The 15,573-nt window shown below is 31.7% G+C and overlaps 3 protein-coding genes across 5 annotated transcripts in view; 2 read left to right on the plus strand and 1 right to left on the minus strand.

Annotated features, from left to right (window-relative positions):
• The window catches only part of LOC140052686 (pikachurin-like), a 52,725-nt gene extending 47,339 nt beyond the window's left edge, over positions 1 to 5,386 (plus strand). Inside the window, exons 9-13 of the mRNA XM_072098369.1 lie at positions 239 to 419; positions 535 to 613; positions 1,180 to 1,323; positions 1,756 to 1,943; positions 2,260 to 5,386. Coding sequence (XP_071954470.1) covers positions 239 to 419; positions 535 to 613; positions 1,180 to 1,323; positions 1,756 to 1,943; positions 2,260 to 2,417 — 750 coding nt within the window. The 3' untranslated portion in view covers positions 2,418 to 5,386. The remainder of the gene's footprint in view (positions 1 to 238; positions 420 to 534; positions 614 to 1,179; positions 1,324 to 1,755; positions 1,944 to 2,259) is intronic.
• Positions 5,387 to 5,867: 481 nt separating this feature from the next.
• Positions 5,868 to 14,605, minus strand: LOC140052687 (eukaryotic translation initiation factor 2D-like). 2 transcript variants are annotated; one of them, XM_072098370.1, is made up of 13 exons: positions 14,388 to 14,605; positions 13,656 to 13,846; positions 12,547 to 12,630; positions 12,123 to 12,318; positions 11,741 to 12,030; positions 11,106 to 11,220; positions 10,652 to 10,801; positions 10,077 to 10,247; positions 9,854 to 9,943; positions 9,461 to 9,550; positions 8,907 to 9,036; positions 7,846 to 8,020; positions 5,868 to 6,789 (listed from the first exon to the last, which is right to left on the minus strand). In XM_072098370.1, the coding sequence occupies exons 1-13, from the start codon at positions 14,441 to 14,443 to the stop codon at positions 6,725 to 6,727; spliced, it is 1,803 nt and encodes a 600-aa protein (XP_071954471.1). In that variant the 5' UTR covers positions 14,444 to 14,605; the 3' UTR covers positions 5,868 to 6,724. The 2 variants fall into 2 exon arrangements, with proteins under 2 accessions (XP_071954471.1, XP_071954472.1); XM_072098371.1 differs by lacking the exon at positions 14,388 to 14,605 and adding an exon at positions 14,258 to 14,318.
• A 287-nt stretch (positions 14,606 to 14,892) lies between these two features.
• Positions 14,893 to 15,573, plus strand: part of LOC140050948 (nipped-B-like protein A) — a 37,017-nt gene continuing 36,336 nt past the window's right edge. For both annotated transcript variants that reach the window (XM_072095961.1, XM_072095963.1), the window contains exon 1: positions 14,893 to 15,054. The gene's annotated coding sequence lies outside the window, so the exon portion shown is untranslated. The remainder of the gene's footprint in view (positions 15,055 to 15,573) is intronic.

Here is a 15,573-nt window from a genome sequence, read left to right on the forward strand (position 1 = left end):
ATTCCAGTTGCTAGATAATCCTGAAAATGATGATGAGCAGTGATTAAGAAACGTACCCATTTCAGATTCTGTAAAAAAACATGTGTGAATGCAGTGTCTGAAAATGGAGATTTTCAGCAACTGGACCGAATATAGAATAAGTGTGAATAGCTTTTATAACATTCGATAGTAGTATAATTATTAGTAATTACAATTATCACAATTTTCATTTATATTCATCCCTCTATTTTACATTTAGTTGAAAATTGATGGCTTCCCAGTTGATTTAGTAAATGACGCCTTGTATGGTATTGGAATCGTCAATGCTAATCATCATTGTACAAACCAACCCTGTCAAAATGATGCTGTTTGCCAAGCAGATTATGATCAACATAAGTGTCACTGTCACTTAAGCTATTATGGTGAAAACTGCGAAAATGGTAAGTTTTTTTCCTCGCATAAATAAGTTACATATTGGTTGTTATTGATTTACTACTGGAGTTGTAGCTTGGTTTATTAGCTGATTTTTTAATATTATATTTTTAATTTTCTTAGAACATGACATCAAGATAGAAGTACCAATGTTTAGTGGAATGAGTTACTTGAAATTTACAGACACAAACATTTTAAAAAGGTAAATATATTATTTTTTTAAATGTTTCATTTTATATGTAAAAATAAAAAAAACACAGATAACAATACCAATACTGTTAATATAAAGTTTGTAGTACACCACGCATATTAGGTCTGAGAAGAACTGTTGAGTTTCTCAATATGCTTTGATCTTAAAGATCTATGCTTCGCACAGATCTTAATATATGCATCCTCCATGTACTAGGTTGTAGTAGTTGTGTAGTATGTGGAAAATAAATTAAATTGAATTGAATTGAATCGTCCTCAGGAGTGAGAAATGCCAATACTCCACTTAAAACTTGAAAACTTTGTTACAAAATGTATCATAATTGGGAAATCCCCTTCATTAGTTTTGGTGATAACATAACATTGCCTACCATACACAATCTAGGATTTATATTTATGTGGGGTTTTTATTGTCAAATTTCTATGGAAAATGAAAGCAATATGAAATCTGATGAGACAATATTGATAAAATCCTCTTCAGTATTTCCGTATCAAAAGCTATTAGCCTTAATAGATAATAAAAACTATGTCTTAATGATATTTTCTTTGTTCTTCCTTTAGATTGACTGGTTTGACCACAGACATAAGAGTGGATTTCAAAACAGTTAGCAATGAAGGTCTAATGTTATGGACAGGTCAGGATGCCATGACCTCATCTAGTGATTTCATGAGTTTAGGTCTACAAAATGGTATCCTCAGGCTAAGGTAAGAAAGTTATTGTTTTCTCCTACTTTTAAGCTCTGTCTACACTATCAAATTTTATTTTTGATAATGTAGACAGAGCACCTGTCTACATTATCAAACTTTATGAGACAAAAAAATGTGATGTGCCCATATATGGACATAATTATGTCATATCACTACTATATTTAGGCATATCATTATCATAGTTGTGCAGATCACACTTTTTTTGTCAAACTAGTTTGATAGTGTGGACAAAGCTTTAAGTTTCTGTGTGCTGAACCAGATTTCAGAGGCTGTGTTCATATTTATCATTTTTGTAGAGTTTTGTGACGCCTGAATTCGTATACTGTACACCACAACCTTTCAGTTAAGATTTTAAACTTGCACAATATATTCTAATAACAATATTGAATTTGCTCTATTTAAAATTATAAATACATATTTATTTTGAAGCTATAACCTTGGAAGTGGTGAGACATCTGTGACTGCAAATACATCTATAAATGATGGAGAATGGCATACAGTAAGCATTAGTCGTATAGGTAGAGAGGCCAAGATGACAGTGGACAAGAAAGAAATTGTAAGCGCTGTCACCAAGGGCTCATTATCCTATCTTAACACAAATAACGGAATGTTTATAGGTGAGTTGATAAACGTTTGGTGATCAGTAATAATGTTATATGTGGGGATTAGGAGTGAAGCACTCTCAGTATGTGCTTTTTTCTCATGGTCACAGACTGGTACTACCCAACACACTTAAGGCCAGTTCAGACTTAGTTATTTCCCCGGGTAAGTTCGCTTCATGGACCAATTATTGGGTGGTTAGATCACCAACTTACCTCGTTCTTAGTTTCTCGTGTAAATGGTTGCTATAAGGATACAATTTAAACCCTGTTGAACAATTAAGAAAGACATTTGTTATTATACAGTAATAAGAGTTTAATCTTTTCTTTTCAGGTGGAATGAATGACATCGAAGCTTTGACGTTAAACCGTTATTATGCTGGATTTCAAGGCTGTATTCGCAACGTTGAACTTGCCAGCAAAGTTGGCACTGTCGTCGTCGAACTAGTTGGTGGCGCCCAGGAAGGCCGAAATATCCACCACTGTACCTAATCAATTATAGGCCTTATAGTGAAAATTTAAAAAAAATTATTAAATTGTCCACAGTGAACTGAATGTTTTGGGTCTGTAACATAGATACAATTCACCATAGATGTCAGGGTATGGAAGCAATGCGGAATAATTGTATACTATTGTAGAATATTAAGAATCTTTAATTGGATATGAAGTGAAGGATCATTGGAAATACCAAGTTGTTGAATCATACTCTAAATTCCTATAATATTAGGAATTTGCTAATGCCAAAGTATAATAATTGATATTAGCAATCTAAAAATCTAATAAATGAAAGAATTCAATTATCATCCAATATGTATAATTCATAATGGAATTTGTAAAATCATTTTCTACGGAGTACGTTTAGTCTGATACAGCTATTTATAGTCAGCACAGTGGCAAACTAATAAACTACAAATTGTTAATAATTATTTTATAAAAGCAAATTGGCATAATACATACATATGAATATACTAATGTTAACGTTCACTGATGCAGAATAAATTTCAATGTTCACACACCTACCTACTTACTGCATGTAGGCCAGAATATGTATACTGTGTCTGTGTACATGGGGTTAATTTATACCATTCCTTGTGACCAAATTGTAAGGTATTCAATGTTGAAAGATGATGTTCAATAGTTTATTTAAGTTTATATAAATCATAATCAAAATGGTATTCTTCAAAAGGTAACATATCAAATTTTAGCTGTAGCTTATTTTTATCATCATAATCATCATTATCATCATTGTGATAAAATCCTGTATTAATGTATATTTTTAAGCCTTAACTCTGAGGTGAGAAGGAAATTTGATAGCTACACCTTCCATTATACATAGATGTAAACTGTTGTATCCACAATTGTATTGACTTCTCTTGTGGACAATGTAAATCTGTATATATTAATGCTAAAACAAAGGGTTAATTGACAATTCTAGGGTTAAAAAAACAACAAATAAAAAAACAGAAATAATTAAAACGTTATATATAACTTCCTTGGCCAGCTACGTAAAACAGGACAAAAAAAAAAAGAGTTATTTTTTTTACACCATAGAGGACAATACAGTTGCATTGAGCTTATACTTGATGGTGCTTTAAATTTGGGTGTAAAATGTAAATTTGCTGTTAAAATGTACCAAATATAGCAAATCCTTCCATTAGTGGCATGTGTAAACTGTTTGTTTGAGTATTACAGAAAATGTTTATTAATTTTTAGAATGTTCAAAAAGTATTTTTCCAGATAGAACTGAATAGTAAATGTCTGAAAACAAATAGGGAATGAAAATGATGGAAGTTTGTTAGGAACTGTACATGTATATAGATAATGATAAATAATGGACATACAGTGTTGATGAGAGGTTTAGTAGGAGAAGAACTGTGGTATTTTCATTTGATGGAGGTAACATTCAATTTGGCATGGTGCTGACTTGGAAAGCAATACTGGATCTTATCCTATTTTTTTTATATAGTTTTCATTGATTAAAAAAGTGATTTTTATGTTATTAAACAAATGTTATTGTTAATGTTTTATGAATAGTAATTTGAATATACTACTACTAATCTTTTTTGGTAGGTAGAGTACCTTTATAAAATAGCACTGTTATTAGGAGTATCTTGAAATCAAAGTATTAGGAGTACATGAGTGACAAAGGAAAGTTTAGAACAAATTATAATTTCCATATAAAACCCATTGGTCAGCTAGTTTTAAAAATCCATCAGAAAACCTTATTTCAATATTTGTTTTCACTATGTTACGGATATTTACAGTGTATACAGAACACAAATGTTAATTTGTTATTGCCAATTATGTTACATGAAAGTTTATTTTTTAAAAATGGCTTTTACTGTTTGAAATATTTTTTAAAAACATCTTTTAAATGATGTACAATTTTTAAAGAATTTGTGTATTTTGTTTACTTTGAAAAAGAGTTTTGTTAAGGACATTTTGGTGCTTGAGTACGTACCTAAATACATTATTTTAATGTTTATTTTTACATTGTTGTATTTTTTTTTTCTCCATAATTTTTTAACAATTTTTTCTTGATATGATATATATTGCATATAGTAGTGCCACTGTAGAATTTTGTACTAAAGCTTACATATGTATTAAAAGTGTAATGCTGTAAATATTTCTGTTTCGGTTTTGAAGTTGTCATTGTCAAGTTTGTAGAAAATGTGCATAGATTTGTGACACATATTGACATCAAAATTTAACATATTGTAACAAATTGATAAAACAAATTGGTATGTGTGAAAGCATTTCCATTTTACATCGATATCAAATTTCAGAAAAAAATGGACATTAATGTAAGCTCTGTTTACACTATCAGACAAAAAGTGTGATGTACCCAAATATGGTGGTGATATGATGTCATCGCTTCCATACATGGGCACATCATGTTATTTTGTTACATAAAGTTTGATAGTGTAGACAGAGCCTAACACAGCAGTGTTTGCATATAGAGAATGTGCATCTCTTTCTATGATTTTTTTACATGTTGTTTACATATCACCGCAACAAACGTGTGTGAAAGCATTGTAAAGTGGGTAGGATTATATCAAGAGATATCCATTCCATACATTTTGTACGTATGAAATGCCTTCTGGCATACCCACAAAGTATGTCAGTCTGGAAATTATGGATTTTCTGTGGTCTATTTCCTTGTGTCATCGTATCCTGTATATTTTGGTAACTACAACCAGAGAAAATGTCAGCATCACAATCACATAAAATAAGCGACTTCGATAACTCAAGAAGGCGCCATATTTATAAGGTCAATCGGGGAAACAAATTAAAATTTACATCACTGCGCTAACCTCTACGCGAAACTTTTTGTCCCAATTGACCTTGTAAATATTGAAAATTATTGAAGTTGTTTATAGCTTAAAAAACAAGATGGTAGAAGGTGACGATTGCGTAATGATGCATAAAATTGTGTAGTTTCATTCCGCTCAGCCCCGTGAGCTGTACCTGTGAATTTAAATCTGCATTTTTATAACAACCACTGATGGCTAGAACTTCCAATTTATTCATTTCTCAAAAAAAAAGTCTTGTCTTTTACGTCATCAGTGCTATATTGGTGATAATATACATAAATAGTGTTGAAGGCAATAATGAGTGCTATCTAGGTTACAACAACATATTTATTGAATAAAACCTCAAGCAGTTTTTAACCTGCTTCTTTCACTTATCAACCCAAGCACTTGGCCTATCAGAAGACAGAGTTGATGAACATGTGATATTAGCCTAGGTTTGTAAGCTCTGTCTACACTATCAAACTAGTTTGACAAAAAAAGTGTGATGTTCCTAAATATGGTAGTGATAAGACATGTCCATATATGGGCACATCACATTTTTTTGTCACATAAGGTTTGATACTGTAGACGGAGCTTTACATTATTGCACCCGCTTAGATAAGCGCCTGGGATTTGCTGGGGGAAAGTATTACAATCCAATGTTATTTTTACTGACATAGGCTGCTATTGTAAAAACTATTTTTAGAGACTTTTCCTAAAATTGCAATACAGTCAGCATAAATTTATTTTATTACTTTAATTTTATTTGTAAATTAAATAAAAATGAAGAAAAATCAAGCATAGTTCATCAATAAAATGGTTTCAAAAACTAGTCTCAATGTCAACTTGAGATAATCAACAGAATAGACCTGAAGTTATTATCAAGATTATTATTACATAGATCTCATCTTACCAACATGTATAGCAGGATTACAGTGCCAGTTTCATCAATCTAATTATAAGAAAATATACTTAATTAACTGATAATTATTAACAGTATATCTAACAAATTAGGATAGCATTATTTTGTATTACAGTATATCTATATTTAGAGACAAATTCATAATTAAGTTACAATAGGAATTTGTGAATGCTTCAACCCAGCACAGCATATTATACATAGTCTACATACAGCACCTACATGTTACTAATATATATTTTTGCTATTGGATTTTCTATATTTAGATTTTCTATATTCAGACATGGATTTTCTATAATTAGATTTTCTATATTCAGACATGGATTTTCTATATTTAGATTTTCTATATTCAGACATGGATTTTCTATATTTAGATTTAGATTTTCTATATTTAGATATGGATTTTCTATATTTAGATATGGATTTTCTATATTTAGATATGAATTTTCTATATTTAGATTTTTTATATTTAGATATGGATTTTCTATATTTAGATTTAGATTTTCTATATTTAGATATGGATTTTCTATATTTAGATTTTCTATATTTAAAACAGTTATCTGTTATATAACCACTTGGGCCTGTCATCACCTCTTCTTTCCTTTTCCCTTTTCTACACCACTTATATATTTTCTTGCTAAACCATATTTATCTGTAAATAGAATAAAAAATATTTGTAAATAAGCAGTTGTTTACATTTCCTAAATAATCACATTGAAACAAATCAAAAGAAAACAATTACAAGATCCATGCATGGTCCTACACCAGAAACTAATATTAATACTAAAGCAAGACAGTATTACTGTTATAGATGCATAATGCCCTATCTACACAATCAAACTTTATGTGACTAATGTGATGTGCCCATATATGAAAATGATGATATCATATCACTACCATATTTAATAGGGCACATCACACTTTTTTGTCAAACTACTTTGATAGTGTAGACAGAGATTAACAGCATTATGGCAATTATAGGATGGCTTGTGTCTTCGGTACTACTGTACACCCGTTTTAAAGAATGAGAAACATCCTCGATTGCAATCAATCAAAATCAATTTTTATTCCATAAAACTAAGGATTTGTATAAAGATGTATGATTTTGTATTAATTATCCTAGACTGTATATTATGCTTATGATTTGTTTCAAGATGTCATCAACAATGGAAAGGGAACTCAAAATAGGAGTTGAACCAAGGACTAATGGTAACAAAAACTGAGAGAAATGAACATGGTAGGTACCACCACACCATCCAACAAAGTTACCATGTTGTCCATCTACAGCATGGAAGTCAATTTTGTTTTTTGGTTGTATAATTATACGAGCATCTTTTCCTGACCAGTGTGAACTGTATGGTTGCTAGTTGCTATATTAAAGATGTATTGTCCCCCAAAAACATGAAAAATGAAGATTAATTAAATCAGACTTTGAATAGGTTATCTTGTAGTTTTAATAAAGTTAATCACTTCCGTAAAAAAAATCCAGAAAAATATGTTTTCACTTATAAAATAACATCAATGGTTAAATTCAACCAAAAATCCATTGGCTGGCAGCCAATTTGATCATTTTTTCTTTAAATTCCAATTCCAATTTTTTCAGGTAAATACATTTTTATGTGCCATTAAAATGGAATATTACAAAAAAAAATAATGTTTTCAGGGGGATAATACATCTTTAAAAGAAATAATAGATTAATGTACTAACCAATTAACACTGTTGCTATATATTCAATCTGATTGCCTTGTACAAGTACTTGCACTCCTGCATTCTTGCCAGGTAGTGATGACACTGAAGTACTCGTGGCCACGCCTACTTGCACATCATGAGCAAATTGTTTAGGATCAATTTTAAAAACTTCAAGATTGGTTACCAGCGTTACCTGTCAAGTGTATAATAAATAAAATTTAGGCTCTGTCTAGACTATCAAACTAATTTGACAAAAAAGTGTGATGTGCATGAATATGGTACTGATATGCCCAAATAAGGTAGTGATATGACATCATCACGTCCATATATGGGTACATCACATCACATAAAGTTTGATAGTGTAGACATAGCTTAAGACTTAATTAAACTAATTCCTCAACAGGTAAGGTACCCTTGAGCAAAAACTTAATGCTTGTATATTGAAGTAGATAACCAGCTACTATTGGCTGTATTCACTAATCAGACGTATTAAGGAAAATTTGTCAACTTACAAATTAAAATGGTTCTAAATGAATACTATTTCAGGTAAATTCTTAAATATTTATTGGTTTCAGGGAAATAATTTCACTTAAGTGTGATAGGTAAATATGGCCAATAGGAACTGGACTAATTTCATATTCATCAAATCATTGTTATCATTCAACAAATAAAATGATTCTTACAAAACTTGTTATGCATATGAGTTTACCCAACACACTCACATGCAACTTGGTAATAAGGCTGTGAACATTAATGTAATTTGTAACAATACGATTTTAACTTTTTAAAGATTTATAAATGTTACTGTTTATACACTTTTTGTCATTTTTTAGTCTGTTTATATATATGTATCTTTTTAATCGGATTTGCTGACAACCGACATTTCTTTGTTTTTTACGAAGACAAATAAAGTTTCATGTATCTTTTACCTATAGCGTGGTTCCCACTAGAACGCGACGCAGCAACAGATCGACGCAACAAGCTGTATTGCATAATCACAAGTAGGTTGCATTACGTTGTGTCACTAGTTGGAACCACGCTTTAGAAGTTAGAATATTGTCTATTGAATTAATATCAACCTTTTTGTTTCCAGCTTTCTGTACTACTGATATATTAATTGGTTGAATTTTTCCTTTTTTGACTGATTTACTACCTGCAACCTCTCCTGGAAACGCAACCTGGTAACCACCTTGCATCTTGTCGTAGAATCTAAAAACAAACAAAAAAGGAATGAAATTGAAAGATACTAATTGACACAGATAGTAAAGCATGATGAAAACATAACTGATGTTTACTAACTGGCACTGTACCAACAGATACAATGAACATAGATGATGGCGTACACATCTATTATGACATCATCCGTGCTCAGAAAAATAAAAGAGAGGGGCGGTGACACAATCATCGATTACGCAGCAGCATCAATAAGATGTACTTGAGAAAACGAACGGAACATTTGCCAAACGTAGTTGTAAGTACGATATTGTTGTATTTAATTATTTATGTTTAATTGGATCAACAACAAATAATTATTTAAATCCAGATGAATTTATTTCAAGATATACATTACAAAAAAAATAAAATAAATAAAATGTACTTTAGACAATAAGCTTTTGAATGAATCAATGATTACCTTGTGAATAACTGATCCCATTTTAAATGTGTGATGTATTCACCTTTGTTTACTACAGCATCTGAAAGGTGGGGATCCAACACAATCATACTACAACAGAAAATAAATTCATTCTTATATTAATCAATGATTGTTTTACTGTGGAGGAACAAAAAATACAAATATGGTGAATCCAGTATCGGTAATGAACTTGAAAGGATGGAACAAAAACACTAAATCTCTGTCTACACTATCAAACTAGTTTGACAAAAAAAATGTGATGTACCACAATATAGTAGTAATGTGCCAAAATATGGTAGTGATATGACATCATCATGTCCATATATGGGCACATCCCATTTTTTTGTCACATAAGTTTGGTAAAAATAAATTATTGCATTATTTTTTTTTTACCTGGGATCATTAGCATCTACAAGTTGGTTCTCTTTTACATAGTCAGTTACAACGTCCTTAACCATGTTGCGTAATAACCAAGATCCTTTCCTTTAAAAACAAAAGTAACACTTGAAATAAAACCTCTGTCGAATTGAGACAAGCGAATACTGCATATTGTTTCTTTATCCCATATAATTGCATTTAGTCATCAGTATTAGTCAACCGAACACAATTCACTAACTTGTATTGTGGTTGGAATATAGGAACCATTGCTGATGTTACTCCAAGCATCTCTACCACTTCAGGAGCTTGGTACGAATGCCTTGCCTCTTCCTTTTTTGCGACTTCATCCAAAGCCACAGTTGTTGCCCTTGATTGCTCAAGTTCCTCTGGTACCACAAACTTTCGTAGACTAAAAGAATTCAAAATAGATTAAGTATAGTAAATATAATAATATTGTGGTTATATAATAATAATAGTTCATTCTTATATAGCATATATAAGCAAGCTGTCAATGGGCTGCACATTTTTTTTGATCAAACACATACTCCCATAATGCAGCTAGTAATCAGCGCAAAGTTGTGTCTTTATCTAACCGGGTACCCATTTTATACACCAGGGTGGAGAGGCAAATGTAAGTAAAATGTCTTGCCTAAGGATACTAGCAATGCGGCAAGAGTTGGATTTGAACCACGACCTCACGATCAGTAATCCAATGTCCAACACACTGCGCCACATACCCTCACTATTTTGTGTAGTCAAGGAATACGGTTCAGATAATCATTGACGTTTTTAAGATGTAATTGATTCACATACTCATCATGTGACTTGTCAACACCCACAATACTAATTACACCCTTGGAGGGTTCTTTTAACTCCAACAACCCTCGTTCCTTCATATGCTGTAAGAACTTGGACAGCTTCTTAAAACTTGTTTTCTTGATGTCAATTGATTTATTACTTGGACTGAAAGCAAACAAAAATGCATAAATATTGTATCATATATAATCATTCATTCAAAATTGAGGAGAAAAATTGAGTACAAACTATTCCAAGCAACTTGATTAAAATAGCTGCTGCAGGCCACAGTGCCTCTGTCTGTCTTCAGTCCATGGACTGGTTATCAATGCTTTCGTAGTTCAGCTGGTAATGTTCTAGGTCAATTTCTTTTTCTATGTCAATAATTATCTGGTCAATGCTAGACCACTAGCTAAATGCATAAAATCAAGTTGATCTGATCAGCAGATGTAATCAACATACTGTATCTTACCAGCATTTCTGGACATGTTGTGCATAAAATGTACTAGCTAGTAAAGGCAGGTCACTCTTCTTAACATATTTCAAACTGAATAAAAAACACTCCATTAACAAAACATCCATTTTTGCTGTGGGCGCAGAAAAAAAACACACAAATTAATATAAATTGTTATCAAATTTACATTTAGGTTGTCCAATACATGTGCGTGGCCAGAGTGTTTGTTTGTGTTTAAAGCATATATGATTTATCTACCAAAAATGCTGGCTGTGAGATTTGAGTCTTATATACAAGATGTACATTTTAAAGAATTTTGTTTGGCCATTTGATTTGATTTGATTTATTAGCATCTCATTAAAAAGACATACACAGTTTAAGAAAAAGAGATATACAATTCAAAAATGTTAAAAATACAAAAACAGAGATGCAGGATAGCCCATGAAAGTCTCAATGTGAAACTTATTTCCAATGGGGTCCTCAATAACAAATTTAAAAAGACAATAACAAATATATATATATATATATATAACAATACATAAAACATACTTATAATTGGCATATATATAAAATCTTACTTTACCGATGGTTCATTTTCACGGGCTCTAATTTTAAGATATTCCTTAACTTTTAAAGTTTGCCAATTTGCTCACCTACTCTTTCTTCCAATGGTTCCTCTTCTACCTCTTCATCATCCATTTCATTGGTATGTTCAAGGGTTAATTGATTAATTTCATTGCTACATTCCTGTGTAGCCCCAGAGTCTTCTTGAGTGTTGTCTGTTGCAGATTGGGAACCATCTGTGGCTGCTCCTGTGCCGTCTGCTCCTGTGCCGTCTGCTCCTGTGTGTTCTGCTACTGCGTCGTCTGCTAACTGTTGTGAATCCTCCATATTTAGACATTTCATTGGTATTTGCGGTGGTGTGGTTTTGTCTCCATATTCCCTATTAGTTAAATAACCAATAGATATAATATATAAAAATATTGCAAATAAAGCACATGTTAAAAAAAGATATGCATTTTAAAGTTGATTTACCATAACTGATCGCCGTATGTATGAAGAGTCAGCACTCCTTTACCTCTCATACCACTAGCCAACATGTCTTCAGTTGACCAATGTGCAACACCCACACCGACGGCTGCCTGGTTACCAACAAGATTGACACCACACACGTCACCTTTACCGACGGTTGGAAGGTCACCAATTTTCACAACGCCTGGTAACATAAGATCTACAACATATACATTAAGATGCGTCACTGCTGAGTAATCGCTCAGTTGGTTTTCATTTTAAACCAAAACAAATATCATACTATATTGTACAGTTACAATTGTATTTGTAGCCAAAAGGCAAATTAGTACAGTGGAATCTGGGAATATCACAGGAGGTCATGGAGACAATTTGGAAACATCCCACCCACCTTCAACCAGCACAATTACCTGATTCATACATCACTTACCTGCTCCTCCCTGCAACTTCTCTAAGACTGGTGGCCATGTTGTGAAATATGGTAAAATATTAGGAAATTTCCACAAAGTATATACTGTATAAAAAGAAAGTAACCGAGTAATAATACTGTATAAAACATTAAACATAAATAGTAAATGATGTTTTCAATTTAACTGCTGTAATTAATCTAGGCTTTAGTGCTATAATAATGGTAGGCAGTGGTGTATCTAGAGGAATTAACTATTCTGGTTACTAGGCTCAAATTACCAGTGTTGACATATGGTATTATTGTATGGGGTGCGGGAAACAAAGAAAATTTGGATTGCCTTCTTTTGCTTCAGAAAAGAGCTCTTAGGATTATTTGTAAGGTAGACTTTCATCATCCCTCTTCTCAGCTCTTTGTGAAAACGGGCACATTTAATATATTTGATTTGTATAAAAACAGTGTTTTAAATTTTATGTTTAAATACCAAAAAGGACAACTTCCAAAATGTTGTAATTCTTTATTCAGTTTATTTGATAATTATCATACATATAACACTCGAAATAAAGACAAATATTGTATAAAATTAAAATCAACTAATATGGGTCAGCAAAGTATAGCATATAGAGGACCTAAGCTATGGAATCAACTTATAAGAAATATAAGAGAGAGTGAAAATATATCAATATTTAAAAAACTATTACTAACTAAATGCATTAAGAGTTATAAAGAAACAATATATCTTTGCGAAAACAACATTTGTAAAATATGTCTAACATTAACTTAATTAATTACATTTTCGTATATATTCTGAGACTGTGAAGTATATATATATATATATATTATATTATAGTACGTTGTATTTTCGTTCATTTATTTACTACATGAAAACATTTTTGTAATATATTTGTAAATTTATATTTTAAGTTAGGGTGCCACAGATTAAAAGCTTTGCTTGCTTGTGGTTACCCTGTTTTTCACACTTTATTGTACTTAATTTTTTATTTATATTTTTATGAATGTTGTGTGAAAAATAAAAGAATCAATCAATCAATCAAAATACAACTAGTTATACAAGTTTACCATTTGTTGCCAATTTTCAATTATTAAAATATAAAAAGTTATTAGTTTTTTACCTGTCGGAAATAATTGCTTATCCTGTTCGAAGAACAATGGATTTTTTCCTAGGCAATATACAATGACACTTGTACCATTGTGTGTGTATAACTTTAATACAGACATCTCTTCTTTATTTGGTATTAAATGTGCTACATCCTCATCCGCCAGAGAAGTAAATTGTTGTGAAACATGTGATTTTAGTTTTCGCCTGAAAAAAAAGTGTGAATGAATTGTTTCATGTAAGATGTTTACTGATTTTTATCAATAATATATGAACATTGCAGATATTCACTCTCTTTGAAGTAGAAAGGCCAGTGCAAATTTGCTTAGTGGAAAATCAGCTTTAGCTAGCTAACACCACTGCATAAAGAATAGTAGGTAATAAAACGTGACAGATTTCAAATGCAACCGATATCATCATAAGGTCTTTTGTTCAGTTGTGCCTGTAATTCATGATTATCGTTCGTTATCGACTGATTTTGATTGAAGGAGGCCCTGCAAGTAGCACTTTATCTACATCCAAGTGTGTGCTGTCCAACCCAGGGGGATACACCGTTTTGGTTGCATGAAAAAGAGCTTCCTCCTCCTACTACTAGGCCTAGTATTACTACTACTCTACCGTACTCTAGACCTACACTACACATAGCCTAGCCTCTAGTGTAGGCCGGCCTGCGTGCGGCCGGCCTAGGCCTAGTAGCTAGGCAGTGCCTTTTGGTGTCAACCAATAGTTATAGCGACGTTTAAATTACCGATCAGAACCTTTGATTGCCGAATTGGACTTTATTCTGAACTTCTTAGTGAACATATTAAATTTGTAGAAATACTAGAACATCAAACTAATAATTTGTTAAATGCAAAAGGGTGCTGCTCACAATATTGTCAATGTTGTATACATGTGTGTAAATTAATATGCAAGAGCCTGGATGAATGATTCATCTATAGGTAGCCAATCAAATCACTGCTAGGATCCACAATGAACCAACTTCCGAAATAGAAAAAATTTATGGAGGCAGCCATGTTTTAGATATCAGATCGCGTAATGATGAAGTTCTTTTAACATTTTTGCGAATACAAAAAGTTTTTATAAAACAAAATTTATTTTAAATAGGCCATTTTTTGTATTAAATTTTTGTTTCGCGTTGCAAATTTTTGCAAATTCCAATATATTTAGAAATAAAGAATTGTTATTGGAAATTCTGGCGCAGTAAACCAATTATTTACCAAAATCATTTCATCGAAGTAATAAGGCTTGGATATTTGGCGCGATTGTCCTCAAACTTGTCGTCAAAATAATGTATTTGACTACTTAACTTGTACGATTTTTTCACTAAATTTTCTCGATTGTGAAAGTTTAGTAATGGTTTAACAATTGTGAGAGTTTCTTTGTGAAGAGGATATATTCAGACCATTTTAAAGGTAAGAAATATAACGTCTCAAATCGTAGGCCGTCATCTCATATGAATAGGAGAGGGCGCTAAAGTAGTTAGTAAGCAAGGGAGAAGTCCTTGCATGTTCGCGTCTGCTAGTTTTGTTCTTGCTAATGGTCTTGCAGACGATCAAATGGTAGGCCTAGAGGTTTTTCCACGTAAAGTGTGACACTAAACTCTGTATTTAAGAAATTTTGTTTATATAAACGTACATTTACAGTAATATGTTAATACTTATAGTTATGCATTTTTATAACATTGTACAATTTATGCAAAATGTAGCATAATAATGTGAAATATTCTGTGTTTATTACTGGCCTGGCTGGGCCTTGCTTGCCTTCAGGCTGACGAAGTGAAATCCTGCACTAACTTAAATAGTGTTGTTCCATTTAGGACTAAGCTATGCCCGGTAGAATTTTATGATATAAAATGTAAGGTTTGAGTGTATACAATGTAAACAATTTGTGTTTAATGTTATTTAGATATTTAGATATTTGTTTGTTATTCT

The sequence above is a fragment of the Antedon mediterranea genome, chromosome 6, assembly GCF_964355755.1.
Source record: "Antedon mediterranea chromosome 6, ecAntMedi1.1, whole genome shotgun sequence".
NCBI classification, from domain to species: domain Eukaryota; kingdom Metazoa; phylum Echinodermata; class Crinoidea; order Comatulida; family Antedonidae; genus Antedon; species Antedon mediterranea.

Bases quoted from the DNA above. Each gene is read 5' to 3' on its own strand.
- LOC140052687 (XM_072098370.1), bottom strand. From the start codon at position 14,443: ATGTTCACTAAGAAGTTCAGAATAAAGTCCAATTCGGCAATCAAAGGT. The intron at 12,631-13,655 runs GTAAAAAACTAA...CTTTTTATACAG, and splicing joins TAAGCAATTATTTCCGACAG to TATATACTTTGTGGAAATTT. The intron at 10,802-11,105 runs GTAAGATACAGT...GTTTGCTTTCAG, and splicing joins CAACATGTCCAGAAATGCTG to TCCAAGTAATAAATCAATTG.